General features: G+C 41.0%; 1 protein-coding gene across 1 annotated transcript; it reads right to left on the bottom strand.

Moving 5' to 3' along the window:
• Positions 1–2,152: 2,152 nt before the first annotated feature.
• On the bottom strand, positions 2,153–18,626 carry vcpkmt (valosin containing protein lysine (K) methyltransferase). The gene is made up of 5 exons (XM_059958200.1): positions 18,177–18,626; positions 14,477–14,587; positions 8,124–8,196; positions 6,225–6,344; positions 2,153–4,358 (listed from the first exon to the last, which is right to left on the bottom strand). The coding sequence occupies exons 1-5, from the start codon at positions 18,419–18,421 to the stop codon at positions 4,248–4,250; spliced, it is 660 nt and encodes a 219-aa protein (XP_059814183.1). The 5' UTR covers positions 18,422–18,626; the 3' UTR covers positions 2,153–4,247.
• Between the last annotated feature and the right edge of the window lie 436 nt (positions 18,627–19,062).

Below are 19,062 nucleotides of genomic sequence, written 5' to 3'. Positions count from 1 at the left end.
CCCATGCATCTTTTCTTTCTGACTCAAGCTAGAAAGAGCAGCCTTTTTCAAGAGGCTTACTAAAGCAGATATTATCCATTGTCTTACCTTCATCAAGCGCCATAGTCATCTCCTCAAAAACACAACCAAGTTTATAAGACATGACCCACCCTGCACAAAGCCATGCTGACTGTCCCGAAGCAGGCTATGCCTTGCTAAATTCACTTAAATCCATTTCCTCAGTATTCTTTCCAACAGCATCCCTACTATTGACTTAAGGCTCCCTGGCCAGTAATAACTTGGATTCTCCCCATTTCCTCTGTTGAACAAAAGTACAAATTTGCTATGCTCCAGTCCTCTAGGACCTCGCCTGTTGCTAGTGAGGACACAAAGCTCCTTGCCAAAACTTAAGTGATCTCCTCACAGCCTCTTTTTAAATATGCTGGGATACATGCCATCAGGCCCTGGAGAGTTGATGCTCTTTGGAGGACCCAGTACTACCTTCTCCTTAATCTTAAAATACCAACCATTCTGTTTTCACTATCCTCCAATTCCTTCTCCTCAATAATTACAAATTTTAGTCTTCCTAATCACCTATGAATACCTTTACAATTCCACAAGGACCCAGCTTTTTAAACCTAACGTATATTTCCTTTCTCTTCCTAATATTTCATACCTCTTGGGTCATCCAAGATTCTGTTATTATTCTCATCCTCACTCCTTACTTAAACATGCAAACTTAACTCTGATTTTAAAACAACTCCCACATGTCAGATGTGGACTGGTCTGACAGCAGCTGCTCCAATCACTGCCCCTAGTTCCCATCTTCTCATGTTGTAATTTGCCCTTCCCCAATTTAGTATCTTCCTGCAAGATCTAATTTTATACTTATTCACAACTACTTTGAAACATAATGAGTTGTGTTCACTATTCCTAAAATGTTCACCCACGATCAGGTCTGTCACCTGGCCTGGCTCATTTCCCAAACCAGGTTCAGTATGTCTTCTCCTCTCGTAGGACTTTCTACATATTGTTTCAAGAACCATCTTATAGGCACTGAAGAAATCCTACCCTATTAAAGCCTCTTTTATTAATTTCCAATCAATACTTGGTAAGTTAAAGTCCTCCCCCCCACCCACCCACCCACTAATGACAACCCTGTTCTGCAAACTTCCCAAAATCTATCTGTACATTATCTAGACAGGATATTTTTGACAGTTTAGCAGTTCCTCGCCAAATTGAATTACCAATCTAGGCATCTTGCTCAAGTCCAATGAATCTAATGCTCAGAGATTACATTACTTGCAAATCAAGGTGACGTCCAGTCTCCAGAATTTTTCATCATTAAATTTCTATCAAATCTTGGCTAGTTGGTACTCACAACCTTGATGCCACCCACACCTTCACAGAGAACAAGAAAACATCATCACTGTAATTTAGTTTCGAGAACATGTGCATTGTTGTCAAGGCCAATGTTTACTGCCTTTGAAGGTGGTGGTGAACTCCAGCAATCTTGGTGAAAGTAGTTCCATAATGCTATTGCTAAGAGTGCTCTGGGCTATAGGAGCAGCACTGCTCTTCCAAGTCAGGGTGTTGTACAATCAGTTCTGTTAGTTGTGGGGATGACACTAGGCTCCTGCTGACCTTGCCCTCTCTGACAATAGAGTTGTGGGTTTGGGAGATGCTGCTGCAGTAGTAGTTCATTATTGTATAGTGATAGTGGGGGAAATGAATGCCAATCAAGGGGTTTGGTTTTATCCTCAGTTTTATCTTCAGTGTTGCTACAGTTGCATTCATCCGGGCAAGCTGAATATTTCCTCTTGCTTTTGATTTGTGCCTTGTAGATATTAGATGGGAGGAAAATCAAAACAGTGGCAAATAACACACCGGAGGATGCCCAGCAGTTTAGTTATCCATTTGAGTTGAGTTTCTGGTAATCCCTATATCATTGATGGTGGTACTGCCATTGAATATTAAGGATATTCAGCATTGAATGTTATGGTTAGATGCTCTTGATGAAGATGATTATTGTCTAATACTCATAAAGCACAAATATTACTTGAGAAGCATGATCTAATAGGTAGCTAATCTTGTTGGCCACACCACTGTGGCCAGATTTATTCACTGAGGAACTGTTATATACAATATTGAATCGCAGTCCACACACTTTACAACCGGTTGATAATTTATAATAAACATGGAGATGTATATTCACATTTTTATTACAGTAATTCAAAGACCACTACCCGACAGCGTTAACAAGACAATACAGTCAGGACCTTGAAACTTGCATTACTTTAATGTGCTCAACTTAGCAATGACCTTCTGCTAGGAGCAACCATTAATTCTTAGCATTTTTTTTGGGCTTTAGTATAGGGTTTCTTAATGGTATTGGTTTATGGCTTAATAAAAAGATTGAGAACACCTGCTTTATCACCACCCACAGTTAAAAATATTGATTTTAAGTTAATGGTATATTTAAATTAATTGCATCTGAAAATACAAGTAACCCACCTTTCAGCCTCCATTGTAATCTGATCCAAATTCCCATTCACAATCAATTAAGGCACTTACTGTGGGTTTCCTCTGGGTGCTTTGCTTTCCTCCAACATTCCAAAGTACAGGTTAGTAGGTCAGTTGGGTATGATTGGGTGGCACAGACTCATTAGGCCAGAAAGGCCTGTTACTGCACAGTATCTCTAAATAGATGGGTAGATAAGATAGATAAATAAAAAAATCTGGCCATCCCATCTTCACCTATCCACAGTGATTCAACTCCCTGACAAGATCACCTGACCAATGACAACAACTGTATCCCTCCATATTCCTTTAAGAATTGGCAATATTTGGAGTTAGGTCACGGAACAAAAATGCACTGTTGCAATGGGGATCTATTTAAAAATCCAGGCAAAAGGCAGTATTAAATGTATAGAACCAGCTTTACAGTCCAACTAGCTGCTCCCTGGATTCAGTCCCAACATCTGGAACTCACCACATGCAGTCTGCACTGAGGCTGCACGTGTTTCCTCTAAATGTCAAAGACATTCTGGTATGTAAATTTGCAACTGGAGATTGCCCCTAGTGTTGATGATTAGCAGGAGGATTGGGGGGTGGTTGGAATTGGCAGGTGGGTAAGAAAGAATATATTACAGAGTAAAGAAGTGCGGGGTTGGGATAGATGGGAATGCTCTGAGAGACAGCAAAGATTCACTGGGACAAAGTGTCTCCTATGTTGTATGGGGATAGAAAAAACATGGAGGATTGCCAAGTCAGAATTAATTAGAGTCCCTCTACACAAATAAGTTCTTGAACTCTACATTTGGCCACCAATATTTTGAATCCTTATCTGATATCAAGTTGCCAGTATCCTGCAAATAAATATGTCAAATATATTTAATGTGCATATTTGAAATTCCTTTCAACCTCTACAGTCCTTTTAGGAAAATAATTATGTTTAACCCAAGCATAGCCTATAGAAAATTAACTCCCTTTCATAAAATCCGATCTGTTTGAATATGTACCAGAAATATCTGATTTTCTTTCTTTGTTGATTATTGCATTTAGTACTTTGAGTGAGTGCACACTGCAAAATAAGCAGAGGCTAGATTTGTAAAAGTAGGTGTAGCAAAGTAATTTCAAATGATAGAAATTAATCATGCTCAAATTTCTAACACTACTGTATATACTATGGACATTTAACATTTATATGGACAGTAAAGCTAGTTCCCATTCAATTGCTGCTCCTACTATATTTTAAAAAACACTGAATATAACTTCAAATGAAAGCAATGGTCATCAGAGGGACAAGTGATCAAATGTAACATTCCATAATATTCACATTTGGACTCAGCAGAGGGTAACATAACTCAAGCAGTTCACAAACCATAAGTAATAACTGCAACTTCCCCTCCTGTACAGGCTTTTATATATAGCGATTGTACACAGTAACTAAATACTCAAAACAAAATTAAATTTATGACAAAATCATTCAAGTCTGACTCTTGCCAAGAACTAGTACTTCAGGGGAAAAATACAAACAAAGCAATGACATTTGATAAAACAAAAAAGCATACAAAATGTACACAGAGTTGAATGCCACTCTCCTGGGCTATAAAACACATGTTTTTAACATATGCTTGTGGAGTTGATAATAATAACATCTGAAGAGTTTTCCCTTATTACACCAGGATTCCATCTTCTTATTTTGGCTACAGCTGCGCCAAAGAATAAAAACAAAGTGGTAATTTTGATTTCAGTGCAAACATTCCCTAATGGTGGCTTTTTCGTTTTATATGTAAAACATGAATGTCTTCACTTCTATATTCCTCATCTTGCTGGTCCAGTGGAATCTCTTCTATTTCAAAATCAATCTGCAAGAGCTGATCAAAAAAAAACAACAAGGGATGCTGGAAGTTAACATTGCACAATTCAAACACAAATTTCATTTGACATTTTCAGCCAAATCTCAGCAACAAGGCCACCTAGCTTTCTGCACATCTTAGTGACCCAAGTACCACTAACAGCAACTTGGCAGCAGATCACACAACAGTCTACGTCTAAAATCAAGCCATCAGATCCAGCCACTAAGAAAAATCAACAAATTACAATGGAAAATAATCCAATTACCTCCTACAAAGCTGATATTATTCAGCTTTCAATATTTCCATTTTCTCTACAAGTTATCAACCAAAAGTAGTTTTCTTGTTCCCTACCTCTTAGTATTTGCATTTTAATTACTACATCCCCTTGTATCTTCAATCTACACTTCAACAATAACCTGCCAGTGAACTTTACAATTTAATCCCACTGTTAAGATTTCATTTTAGCCCATTCTTTATAACCAAGGTGCCTTATGAAAATAATGTGCTAAGTTTTATTTTCTTGAAAATCTTTACCTAGATAAAACTGAATATTCTTAGCTAAAAAGCAAGAATAAACCAATTTTTCCATGTCTATGCCTTTTCTTCCAGTGAACTCATATTGTACCTTCTTACAAATTTCAAATTATCATTATAAAGGTTACACAAAATGTTAATTTGCAAATTCAATTCAATTAACTAAAGCATGGAGTGAAGTCTGGTACCGAATTTTAGCCATGCGGGATCAGAGAAGAAGAAATTTAAGTAAGCTACATTGCATTTTTACTAGCAAACAGTTAACCATGGCTACATGATTATTTGTTGCTCTTAAGTTCCTCAGTAATTTAAATAAACTCATTTTGGAATGAATACATGCATAATTTATTTCACATAAATACAGCTTCACCTTATCACACACTGGTTTGGACAATAATCAGACAGTAAGGAGTGAAATACCGTAAGAGTCATAAAGAAGTACAACACAGAAACAGGCCCCTTGGCCAATCTAGTCCATGTCAAAACCGTTTAAACTGCCTACTCCCACTGAACTGCACCAGGACCATAACCCTCCGTTTTCACACGATCCATGAACCTATCCAAACTTACCTTAAGCATTGAAATCGAGCTCGCATGCACCACTTGTACTGGTAGCTCATTCCAACCTCTTTATTCCCCCTCATGTTCCTCTTAAATTTCTCACCTTTTACCCTTAACCAATAACCTCTGGTTGTAGTCCCACCCAACCTCAGAGGAGCCTGCTTGCATTTACCCTATCTATACCCCTCATAATTATGAATACCTCTATCAGTTTTTCTACGCTCTAATGAATGCAGTCCTAATCTATTCAATCTTTCCTTGTAACTCAAGTCCTCCAGACCCAGCAACATCCTTGTAAATTTTCTCTGTACTCTTTTAACCTTGTTTACACCTTTCCTGTAGGTAGATGACCAAAACTGCACACTACTCCAAATTAGGCCTCACCAAGACCTTCTACAAGTTCAACATAATGTCCCCTCTCTTGTACTCAGTACCTTTGATTCATAATGGCCAACATGCCAATTGATTTCTTTACAACCGTATCCTCCTATGATGCCACTTTCAACGAATTATGGACCTTTATTCCCAGATCCCTTTGTTCTACCACACTCTTCAGTGCCCAGTTGTTCATTGTGTACCCTGGTCAGTCCTACTGAAGTGCAAAACGTCGCACTTGTCTGCATTAAATTCCACCTGCCATTTTTCAGCCCATTTTATTAAAACACCTTATTAAAATAATGGCATTTTAAAAATACCATGTTTCTTTACAAGAAGTCTGAGGTTGTCAGCATCTCAATCTGTTCAAGCAATATTAAGAAATAAATAGGGCAATTCCATAGCAAAACATACCTCAAAAAATTGGCTCTCTATTTCAGGGTTGTTACCCATTGTCCTCTCTTCATAACATAAAATGATAGCAGTCTTGTTTCCTGAAATATCCTTGATAGTCTTCAGCAATGGCTCTAAAGACTACAAGACAATTACATGGTTAGATACCACAATGTCAGCTTATATAAAACCAACTTTATAATTGGAAAGCTACTGCAAAAAATAGCGAATGCAATTTTTTAAAAACAAAGCATTAACTAAGGATAAAAATATTAATTTAAATACTTTAAAACATAATGCCTAGAAACTATAACATGTATGGAAACAATGCACAACTTGCTACAGAATCAAAATTCCTATTTTAGTTAGAACTTCAATGCAACTACCTTGTAATCTACCCATTGCATTGTTCTAACACGTTTATAACCTATTTATAGGTTTATAACCATCAAGTTCTTTAAATTAGCAGGAAAGGTTAGAAACAAAAACTGTATAAGACCATAAATGATTTTCTACTCCAACCACTATTTTGTATCCCTTGCTTCCACTGTGCAGTTAAATTTCAACTAATGAAAATCCTTTTAAGAATCTTTAGTAATATAAAAACACAAACAGAAAAAACACTTAAAATGTTGTTGTAAGTTTAGTAATATAAAAGTTGATAGACTTCATTGATGTCATCAAGTGTTTTGACTAATGAGCCAACTCTAATTTTACAAGTACCATCCAACCTCAAATAACCTTCAATTCCTGTATTAAATTCAAAGTATAATTCCAAAATGAACCTCTGAAACCACCCAGTTCTGACAAAGAATAATTAATTCCATCTTTTTATTCCAATAAATTGTCTGACCCACTGAAACTTAATTTTGTTATTTAAAGATGCAGTCTGAGTAATCCATCCACATTTATTTTTGAGGACATTCTTAAGTCGAATTGAAGACTGATTTATGAAGGAAGCAATAAATGATGTTCAGACATCTCTAAACAAGGTAACTTTACACAAACAATATAAAATTGTGAATTTTACAAATACAAAGAATGATTGTGGAAGGGAGACTTGAACTTTATTGTTCTTTTTTGGACAACCCACTAACAATTGGTGAGTAACTTCAATCTTCAACGCATCAGTAGCCTTTTTTCTTCAAATAAACAGAAAAATGCAAAGGACTCATTAAAAAGACATAAATAAAACTAAATTTCATAAAAGGTTGTGAATTATATTTTAAGATTTCCCACCACCCAAAAATAGGAGTTGGCCATCAGGTCCTTCAAGCCTGCTCCAACATTTAATATGATCATAGCCAACCTGTGCTTATCTTCCGAGCCTTTTCTCATGCCCCTCCATCTCCTGATCTATCAAATATTTATCTATCTCCACTTTAAATCCTTCCATTGATTCAGCTTTCACACCTGCCAGCAAAGAGAACACACTACCCTCTGCAATAAGAAATTTCTACATTCCTCAGTTTTAAATTTTCCATCTATTATCTTGAAGTTATGCCTCTTGTTTGAGACTCTCCTACTAGTGAACACATTCTAACTTTTACTCTAACAAGCTTCCTTAGGATTTTACTTGTCTGAATAAAGCCACACCCCATTCTTCAAAAAGCCAAGGAATACAGACCCAAACTCTTTACTTTCTCTTGGTAAGATAACCCATCATCCCAAGAATTAGCCCGGTGAATCTCATTTTTACTAGCTCCAGATTTAAGGGGATCAAAACAGTATGCAGCGATCAACGTTATATTTACACCACATAAAGCAGTTAATTAAATATCTGACAGGTACAATATTTGTGTCATCATTTGGCCTTGATAAGAACAGTGCAACTTGTTTTCTCTAAAAATATTTTTATTGTAACTAAAACCAAGACGCATTCCATTTGGACATTAGTTCAAGAAAACTATTTGTACAGACCTGTTCATAATAAATACAATCAGCCACAAGGATATAATCTGGTTCAGATGGGAGGTCTTTCACAGTTTCGCCCCTGAAAAGCACAAAATACAGCAACATTAATTTGGCACTTGAGTGAGAAAAGCATCTCTGAGCCCTGATATCTAGAACACCTCTGATGCCTCCAAGCTACCTCAAAAAATCACTCTCTATTTTGATAATTCAAAGCTGGAATAACCACTTGACCCCCTCAAGCCTTCTCTGCAATCAAGTCACTGCTGATCTGACTTTACTCTCAACTTCACAATAATCTGCAATAACAATTTACCCCTTTGGTTATTAAGTACCTATCTATCTTTGCCTTAAAAGCATTCATAAACTCTTTCCATTGTCCTTTGTGGAAGATAGTTTCAAAGACAAATCACCCTCAGAAAAGGTTTTGTCTTAAATGGGCGACCCCCTAGTTCTGGATCATCTCACAAGAGGAAACATCCTCCTTATATCAATAGACAATAGACAATAGATGCATTAGTAGACCATTCGGCCCCTCGAGTCTGCACCGCCATTCTGAGATCATGGCTGATCATTCACTATCAATACCCAGTCCCTGCCTTGTCCCCATATCCCTTGATTCCCCTATCCATCAGATATCTATCCAGCTCCTTCTTGAAAGCATCCAGAGAATTGGCCTCCACCGTCTTCTGAGGCAGTGCATTCCACACCTCCACAACTCTCTGGGAGAAGAAGCTCTTCCTCAACTCTGTTTTAAATAACTGACCTCTTATTCTCAATCCATGCCCTCTGGTACTGGACTCTCCCAACATCTGGAACATATTTCCTGCCTCAATCCTATCAAATCCTTTAATTATCTTAAACGTTTCAATCAGATCCCCTCTCAATCTCCTCAATTCCAGCGTGTACAAGCCCAATCTCTCCAATCTCTCTGCGTAAGACGGCCCTGCCATCCCAGGAATCAACCTAGTGAATCTACGCTGCACTTCCTCAATTGCCAGAATGTCCTTCCTTAAACCTGGAGACCAAAACTGTACACAATATTCCAGGTGTGGTCTCACCAGGGCCCTGTACAAATGCAAAAGAACATCCTTGCTCTTGTATTCAATTCCCCTTGTAACAAAGGCCAACATTCCATTTGCCCTCTTCACTGCCTGTTGCACTTGCTCATTCACCTTCATTGACTGGTGAACTAGGACTCCTTGGTCTCTTTGCATTTCTCCCTTACCTAACTCGACACCGTTCAGACAATACTCTGCCCTCTTGTTCCTGCTTCCAAAGTGGATAACTTCACATTTATTCACATTGAATGACATCTGCCAAGTATCTGCCCACTCACTCAGCCTATCCAAGTCTCCCTGTATTCCCCTAACGTCCTCTTCGCATGTCACACTGCCACCCAGTTTAGTATCGTCAGCAAACTTGCTGATATAGTTTTCAATGCCCTCATCTAAATCATTGACATAAATCGTAAAGAGCTGTGGTCCCAATACAGAGCCCTGAGGTACCCCACTAGTCACCTCCAGCCAGTCTGAGAAACACCCATTCACTGCTACCCTTTGCTTTCTATCTGCCAACCAGTTTTCTATCCATGTTGAAACCCTGCCCCCAATGCCATGAGCTCTGATTTTACTCACCAATCTCCTATGTGGCACCTTATCGAATGCCTTCTGAAAATCTAGGTATACAACATCTACTGGCTTACCCTCATCTAACATCCTTGTTACACCCTCAAAAAACTCCAACAGATTAGTCAAGCATGATTTGCCCTTGGTAAATCCATGCTGGCTCGGCCTAATCCTATTTCTGCCATCTAGATGTGCCACTATTTCGTCCTTAATAATGGACTCAAGCATCTTCCCCACGACTGACGTTAGGCTAACAGGGCGATAGTTCTCCGTTTTCTCCTTCCCTCCCTTCTTGAAAAGTGGGACAACATTAGCCACTCTCCAATCTTCAGGAACTGATCCTGAATCTAAGGAACATTGGAAAATGATTACCAATGCATCCGCAATTTCCTGAGCCACCTCTTTTAGAACCCTCGGATGCAGACCATCTGGACCCGGGGATTTATTAGCCTTCAGTCCTACCAGTCTACTGATTACAGTTTCTTTCCTAATGTCAATCTGTCTCAATTCCTCTGATATCTTATGACCCTGGCCCATCCATACATCTGGGAGATTGCTTGTGTCCTCCCTGGTGAAGACAGATCTAAAGTATGCATTAAATTCTGTTGCTATTTCCCTGTTTCCCATAACAATTTCTCCCAATTCATTCTTCAAGGGGCCAACATTGTTCTTAACTATCTTCTTTCTCTTCACATAGCTAAGAAAGCTTTTGCTATTCCCTTTTATATTCCTGGCTAGACTGAGCTCATACCTGATTTTTTCTCTCCGTATTGCTTTTTTTAGTTAAGATCTGCTGTTCCTTAAAACTTTCCCAATCATCTGTATTCCCACTCATCTTAGCCCTGTCATACTTCTTTTTCTTTAATGCTATACAATCTCTGACTTCCTTTGTCAACCACTGTGGCCCCTTCCCCCTCTTTGAATCCTTCCTTCTCATTGGAATGAACTGCATTTGCATCTTTTGTATTATGCCCAAGAATATCTGCCACTGCTGATCCACTGTCTTTCCTGCCAGGGCATCCGCCCATTTAACTTTGGCCAGCTCATCCCTCATGGCTCCGTAGTCTCCTTTATTTAATTGCAACACTGACACCTCTGATCTGCCCCTATCCCTCTCAAATTGTAGATAAAAACTTATCCTGTTATGATCACTACTTCCTAATGGCTCCTTCAAGATCACTTATCAATTCCTGTTCATTACACATCACCAAGTCCAAAATAGCCTCGTTCCTGGTTGGCTCAAGCACAAGCTGTTCCAAAAATACATCCCTTAGACACTCCACAAACTCCCTATCCTGGGGTCCAGCACCTACCTGATTCTCCCAGTCCACCTGCATGTTGAAATCTCCCATAACGACTGCATTACCTATAGCACATGCCAATGTTAACTCCCTAATCAACTTGTACCCAATATCCATGCTACTGTTTGGGGGCCTGTACACAACACCCATTAGGGTCTTTTTACCCTTACTGTTCCTCAGCTCAATCCACACAGACTCTACTTCCCCTGTTCCCAAGTCACCTCTTGCTAAGGACTGAATCTCATTCCTCACCAACAGGGCCACCCCACCCCCTCTTCCCATATTTCTGTCTCTACGATAGCACGTATACCCTGGTACACTCAATTCCCAGGCCTGATCCCCTTGCAGCCATGTCTCCGTTATCCCAACAATATCGTAGTTCCCCATTTTCATCTGAGCTTCAAGCTCATCTGTCTTATTTCTGACACTACACGCATTCAAGTATAGAATTCTTAGCCCATTCCTCCTCTCTTTGCTTAAAACACTGTCTACTGTACCTAACCCAGCTCCTTGAACTTCCATCGGGCAAATTGCACCCTGAATTTTGATGACCTTCTCAAGATCACCCAAACCTTGTACACATTTAACCCCATGCACCTTCTGACCAACCCTCTGGATCTGGATCCCTGCCCCCTGCACATCTAGTTTAAACCCCCCCGAGCAGCACTGGCAAATACTCCTGCAAGAATGTTAGTACCCCTCCGGTTCAGATGTAGACCATCCCTTCGAAACAGATCCCAATGTCCCTGGAACAAAGACCAATTATCCAAAAACCTGAACCCTTCCTTCCTGCACCATGCTCTCAGCCTCGTATTAATGTGCATAATCATTCTATTCTTCGCCTCACTCGCACGTGGCACAGGTAGCAATCCCGAGATTGTCACCCTGGAGGTCCTGCCTTTCAGCTTCACTCCTAACTCCCTGAACTCTCTAAGCAGGACCCCCTCACTCACCTTACCTACATCATTGGTCCCTACATGGACCACTACATCTGGGTTCATGCCCTCACTCTCAAGAATAGCCTGCACCCGATCTGAGATGTCCCGGACCCTGGCATCAGGGAGGCAACATACCATCCGAGACTCCCGATCTGCCCCACAAAATCTCCTATCTGCCCCCCTAACTATAGAGTCCCCTAAAACTATCGCTCTCTTCTCTTCCCTCCTCCCCTTTCTAGTTGAGGGTTCAACCTCTGTGCCAGAGGCAGGACCACTACAACTCATTCCTGGTAGGTCATCCCCATCAACAGTATCCAGTACGGTATACTTATTGTTAATGGGAATGGCCGCAGGGGTGCTCTGCTCTCTCTGCCTGCTCCCCCGCCTCTCTGGACCGTCACCCATCTGCCTACTTCTTGGTTTTTATCCTGTCAGAACCTGAGAATCCTGTATGTTTCAATCATCATGTCACTCCAGCAAATAGAAACATCAGTCACAGGGTTAAATTCAATGGGGAAAACACAAGGAGGTAAGAACTCAACTGATCAGCGATTGAGTTGAAACACGCTGGAGGAACCCAACAGTTCAAGCAGCACCTCTGGAGGAAATGGACAGCCATATGGACTGTTCACATCCAGATTTGGATCTGAACAGAGGAACTCAAGTCAAGAGTGCCAGAGCTAGCAATATTGCCCCTTTCACATACCTAATACACTGTAATCTAAAGGTGACAGCATAACTGCGAAGCTGATGAAGGAATAGGTTCATTCTAACAGTTTTCATTTAAACAACTATTTAATTTTATAGGTAAAGCTTTGATAGCTTGCTCTTTCTTGTCACAATCATCACTTGTACAGCATTAAAATAAACAACACAAAAAATCCATGGAAAGCATTTCTGGTTTAATTATACAATAGAATCAAACACTTGAGGGATCCACTTGGCTCACATCAGGCAAAAAAGTGTATTTGAATGGAAGTTTAAATTAGAGTCCCACCCTAGCAATTTCAATGTGAAAAGATTCCAAACATTATTAAAGAGAAAGGTGTCCTTACTTTGGCCCAACTACCTTTAATGAATTTGTGAAATCCTGATGGATACAACTTGCTGCCTGAGTAACAATCACCAAACTTCAAAAACGTTAGTTTTTATATTCTTTGGTAAAGTTGAAAAGCCAAAGATACCATACAAATTAAAATTAACCTCCAACCTCTTATGACAAACACAGCCATTTTGTGTAAAAATAAAGCTTTCTGAAGAAAGCTTCCAGCTCAGGTGATTCTTGAGGTGTAAACTTCCTGCCCAGCTTTGTGTACAATGCACCACAAAGGCTGAAGAGTGAAGAGATAAATTGTCTTCAAAGGCCTCACCCACAGACTGGAGATGCATCTGAACACCTTATGATACAATGTGAGCCTCCGATCCCAGCAACATTGATTGTCGAGCCCTGGAAGTCAAGTCAGAATGTGGCACATCAATCGTGTCTTCACGGTTCTCCAGCAAAACCACAATTAACAGAGCTGCAGCACAAGCCCAGGCCAGTGCTGAAGGGGCAAGAATGGGAGGCAGCATGTGCTGATGGAAAAGCCTCTTATTGACAGGCAGAAAGCTCCTGTAGAGGCTACACTGAGAGTGCTCGGGTAGCGTGAAGCTCAGGCTGCCTTAGCAAAGGTGAACGAAGCAGCTGACTTAGTAGTGATCGCATCTCTGGGAAGGTGAATGAAAAATTGCTGCAAACCTTCTAATCCGACATGGCTGCTAAACAGAGGGAGAAATCAAAGCAGCAAAGATAAGAACCAGCTTTCAGTCATGCTTCACACCAAAATTTTCCCCAGTCCACCTCCTGAACTTGCATCCTCTGCTTCAGTGTACTGATTAGCTCAACACTATCACAGATCGAAGTGTTCCAGAGTTCAATTCCTGCACTGCCTATTAATGAGTCTGTACGTCTTCCTCGCGGAATGCATGGGTTTTCCTCCCACCGGCCAAAGATGTACCTGGTTTGCTAACTGTCCTCTGATTAGTTCAGAGTTAAATCAGGATTGTCAGGGGTTGCTTTAAGGACTGAAATGGCCTACTCTGCACTATATCAATAAATACTTGAGACTATTAATGTTATATCCTTCTAAATCTTTTTAGAATGGTAAGATTATTCAAATCTGCTGGCTGTACCACAACAACAGAATTTGGTAAAAAAGGATGACATGGGAGAAGCAGGTAATTCATTTCTGCATTGAGGAGAATTAATAAAAGTTGTCTAGAGGGAGAATTTCTATACAACTTAGAAATAACAAATGTCTTGAGGCTAATTACTGCGACAGTTTTATGCATAACTTGCTCCCCAGTTCTGAAGATAGGTAAATCTTCTGATAAGTAGATGATATATCAACCCATAAAGAGTTTTGGATCAAGTGAAATGGCTTCCAGTGAAGCAGTGATAAAAGCAATGTGGAAATGATGTTAAATAGTCAGAAATTTGTATAAATTGTACAAACCATTTAAGTACCTTGGCTTCGATAGAACCAGTGACCAAGTGCTTGTTATCCTTTATGTTTATATTGAGCAAATCCTGCAACTCTTCAAGATCTGTGAGTATGACATTTGCCCTGAAAAATAGAAACAACATGAGCTTATGATTAACAAAGTTCAAGAGATCTTGTTTTAAACTTTACAGCACCACAAATTAATAAACAGATTCCATAAATTCTGCCACAACTACAAAATGCATTAACCAAAACAAACAGCTAAAGCTCATCGCTTTCTCTTGGTTTTAACCATTTGGATAGAAAGTAGATTCCGCTTAATTGGGCTATCGGTTAATCAGGGCAAACGCTTCTTTGGACAACTCTTAAAGAACAAAAACTATTGGAGAAAATAACCAGAAATCCCTTTGTTTTTTTGAAACACTATGCCATTTAATTGAGACAGGAGAGTGTAGCCAAACAGTTTCTAATTAGTGTCAGTCCTGAGCTTTCTGTGGCCATTAAGACACTACACCATGCTTTCAGCAAACAGTTTTTAAATAGTGTCAGTTTTGTGCGTTTGTGTTCAAAAAGCAGAGATTTTTGTCACTGATAGTTGCCAAGAAATAAGCAGCAAGACAATTCAGATCTGTTTTGCTCAGTGTGGTTCCAAGCCTTAGATGCCAGAAACAGCCAGGAGTGAAAGTGAAAGAATTCCACTACTTCAAGAAATTAGGGACTACAAAGAATTTGAAGGTCTCAACAACCATTATGCATTTTACCTTTGGTGCCCCACCTAATACTCAGCTCTCACTTGTGGCTCCAAGCAGCTACACTGCATGACACCACTTCAACGGGCAGGCTAAACCAGGGGAGGATTGCCAGTGGGTCTCATATCTTAGCGAGATAGGGACAAGCCTGTCAGAGCATGTGAAGTCAGTTCCAGCAGACAATGATCAGCAGATGAGATCAACAGTGAGATCCAACGGCCAGGAAGGCAGCTCTGTAACACTCTGTGGACGCAGAGCAAAGGGCATGACGAGGCACAGAAGTAGTCATGGCCATCCATGGCAAACAAATAAAACCCCAGTTGTGACAACTCTGACCACTGAACCCAGACGTCCGAGTGTGTAACTGAACCAGTGCACTTTAAAAATTTCTCCCGATCAGGTTTCCTGTCATAGTCGGATATGATGGACAACCACCATTAGTACTGGTGATGTTCTAATTTGATGTGTATTTCAGTTGGATACATAATTTGTTATAAGAAACAACAAAAAAACCTACAGCACAATACACAATACAGGCCCTTCGGCCCACAATGCTGTGCTGAACATGTACTTACTTTAGAAATTACCCAGGGTCACACATAGCCCTCTACTTTTCTAAGCTCCATATACCTATCCAGGAGTCTCTTAAAAGACCCTATCGTATCCACCTCCACCACCATCGCCGGCAGCCCATTCCACACACAGCACTCTGCGTAAAAAAACTTACCCCTGACATCTCCTCTGTACCTACTTTCAAGCACCTTAAAACTGTGCCCTCTCATGCTAGCCATTTCAGCCCTGGGAAAAAGTCTCTAACTATTTACACAATCATTGTCTCTCATCGTCTTATACACATTATATTTATTTAAACAGTAGCATGTCTTTCTTTTCCTTGACATTTCAGCAAAAGGGATAGCCACTTAATTGGGACAAAATGTATTGGTCCCAATGTGTCCTAAATAACTGGAATCCACTGTATATCAGCTTTATATCAAAGCAAGATAGATCAAGTACTACCTGATTGTGGCCCTGCTTCTTACCTCTACCTGCACTGTACTTTCTCTATACTGTAACACTTTATTCAGCATTATTGTTTTATCTTTTACTACCACAATGCACTTTTGCAATGAATTGGTCTGTATGCAAGGTTTTCACTGTACCTCAGTAAACCAATTTACAAATTTGAAATGTAGTTTAAAAAGCTCTGAAATGCAGGAGGTGGTACAAGGGGAGTTCCAGAGGCCTTGTTTAAAACTTGGGATCTGTACAAAAACTGGCTGGAGAAGGTACTCCCACTCTGCGGTTGGTTCCAAGATTTATAAACGCAGGAACGAAGAAGAATCAGTAATGTACTGTATTTCCAAGTAGGAAAACTTGTGACATAGTAGGTGGTATGTTTTCAAACTATTGTCCTTTTTGGTGGTAGAGATCAGAGTTCTGATAAGAGCTTTTAGAAAAGGCATTGAGAATGGAATAAACTCAGCCCTCCACTCCAACCTGTCCCACCTAGAAAAAGCTGCCTCATACACCAGGATGTTGCTCATCAACTTCAGCGCTTAACACAATCATCCCTCAGGGGCTGGTGAATGAGGCTCATGAGGCTCCCCTCTCTGTATCTTGGACCTTGATGGAAAGAGCTCAGTTGATCTGAGTTGGCAGTAACATCGCAAGTTCCCTCAGTGCATGCTCACCCTGCTGCTGTTCACAGTGTTGACTCACAACTACACTGCCAGATCCAGTTCAAACCACTGATGGATACAAGTGGTTGGACTCATCAGCAACAATGATGAGTCAGCATAGAGTGAGGAGGTAGAGAGGCTTGTAAAACAGTGTGAGAACAACAACCCAAGTCCGAATGTGCACACGACAAAGGTGGTGATTGTGGACTTCAGGAAGGTGCACGTTGACCTCTCTCCATTGCACATCAGAGGCTCTACCGTGAGTAAAGAACACAGGAAGTACCTTGGTGTTCACATAATGGCCGATCAAACCTGGACCCACACCACCTTCTCATCAGTCAAAAAGGCACAGCAGCACCTACACTTTCTGAGAGATTGAGGCGTGCATGGCTCCTTGCCCCCATTCTAACAACTTTCTAGAGGAGCACCATTGAGTGTCCTGTATGGCTGCATTATTGTGTGGTACTGCAAGACCCTACAGTGAGTAAAAACCCTGTGAGGATCATAGGGATCCCCCTCTTACCTATTTGCGACATCTGCCAAGAGCATTCTACACAAATGGCCTGAAGCTTCATTGAGGATCCCTACCAGTCTCTTTGACCCACTACCATCAGGAGGGAGGTACAGGACCATCAGATCTAGGACTACCAGTCTGGGCAACAGCTTCTTCCCCAGGCTGTGTCTAATCAACTCCCTGCCACTACTGAGGTCTCATCACTAAGACAGTGAGCTGTTCAGTGTACTGTTTACCTGTGCTGCGCACGTCACATGCATTTTGAATTATATTGTTATTAATTTATTTGTGGTAATACTTTATGTGCTGTGTATGATAGATGTCTCGTGGGTGTAGCGTGGTCCACAGAAACATTGTTTGGTTGCATATATGTAGTCAACTTGAACTTTAAACTCTTAGGATACTAGATGCGGTACTAACCAAACAGGCTGTTTGTCCAGGACAGTATTGTGCTTCGAGGACTGCTGCATCTATCTGCAATAAGTCGATGACTATTCTGTAAGCTGCATGCCTTAATAAGGTTGTTTCCTCCCATCTTTATGTTAACTAGGGCTGTAAATTCTTGTTTTTTTATTGTTACATTTTTCGGTGTTTCTCTATTTGGCCTCGTACCTTCTGCCCTCCACAAATCTAACGAGTCTGGCCCATTCCAACTAAAGTATCAAGAATGGGGGCAAATCGTAATAGAAACACCAATCCTGACGCAACGTTTATATTGGAGTCTTTGCCTCCAATTCTCATCCATGAAATTAACAGGAGGTGAACATTACCCCAAGGTGGAGGCCATCAGGCCCACGACTCCAGTCCCAGAGCCCAGTTCCACCACACTCTTCCCGCTAAAGACATGAGCGCTGCCTCGGTAGAAGGAACTCGTCTCCAGATACTTGGCCAGCACTAGCGCCGCGTCCCACACCACGCAGCCCACGTCGCCGGCACAGTGCTGTTTAATCCGGAGCGGGGAGCCGTCGCGCCTCTGCACCGCCCGCAGGAAGTAGTCGCGCTCGGCGTCCGCCATCGCCGCGGCCGGACCACCCCGCTCAGACCGGGGGCAGGGGCAGAGGGCGAGGCAGAGGGGGCTCGCTTCTACCACACGACAAAACGCTGCAGGAACTCGGCGGGCCAGCCGCTACCATAGAAAGATCCGCAGTTACTAGCCCCATAACAGAGCACCCTGCTCATTGGCCAGTTCAGGCCGCTGGGTGGGACTTTGTTTCCTCCGTTGCTCGGCAACTGTTGTCAATCAAACCCCGTTTAGGGATCGTCACCTGGCAACAGTATACCCAATGCCAGAGGATGGGGTTGGGCACGCCATTGGGAATGGGAATGACTTGTTACCACTTCTCTGTCAGTTCTGAGCTGGCCAAGAAGCCAATGTGGAAACAGCATGCACTGATTGCTATGTATTTCTGTATGCAACGCCTCAAGGTTTCACTGCGAATGCTACTTCTCTGTTTTAATAGCCTATTGCATGCACGCCGACTATTAAATACTTTCCTACTGTATATTAATCCCATATGAGAGCATGGGACACAGCCTGCATTACCATGGTACCGCATGGATGTGTACTTAGCCCACTGCTCTACTGGGTGGCTAGGCATAGCTCAAACGCCATCTATAAATTTCCTAATGATACAACCATTGTAGGTAGAATCTCAG

The sequence above is a fragment of the Hypanus sabinus genome, chromosome 2, assembly GCF_030144855.1.
Source record: "Hypanus sabinus isolate sHypSab1 chromosome 2, sHypSab1.hap1, whole genome shotgun sequence".
NCBI classification, from domain to species: Eukaryota; Metazoa; Chordata; class Chondrichthyes; order Myliobatiformes; family Dasyatidae; genus Hypanus; species Hypanus sabinus.
The sequence above is the reverse complement of the archived record's forward strand: the minus strand, read 5'-3'. Positions and strand labels throughout refer to the sequence as shown.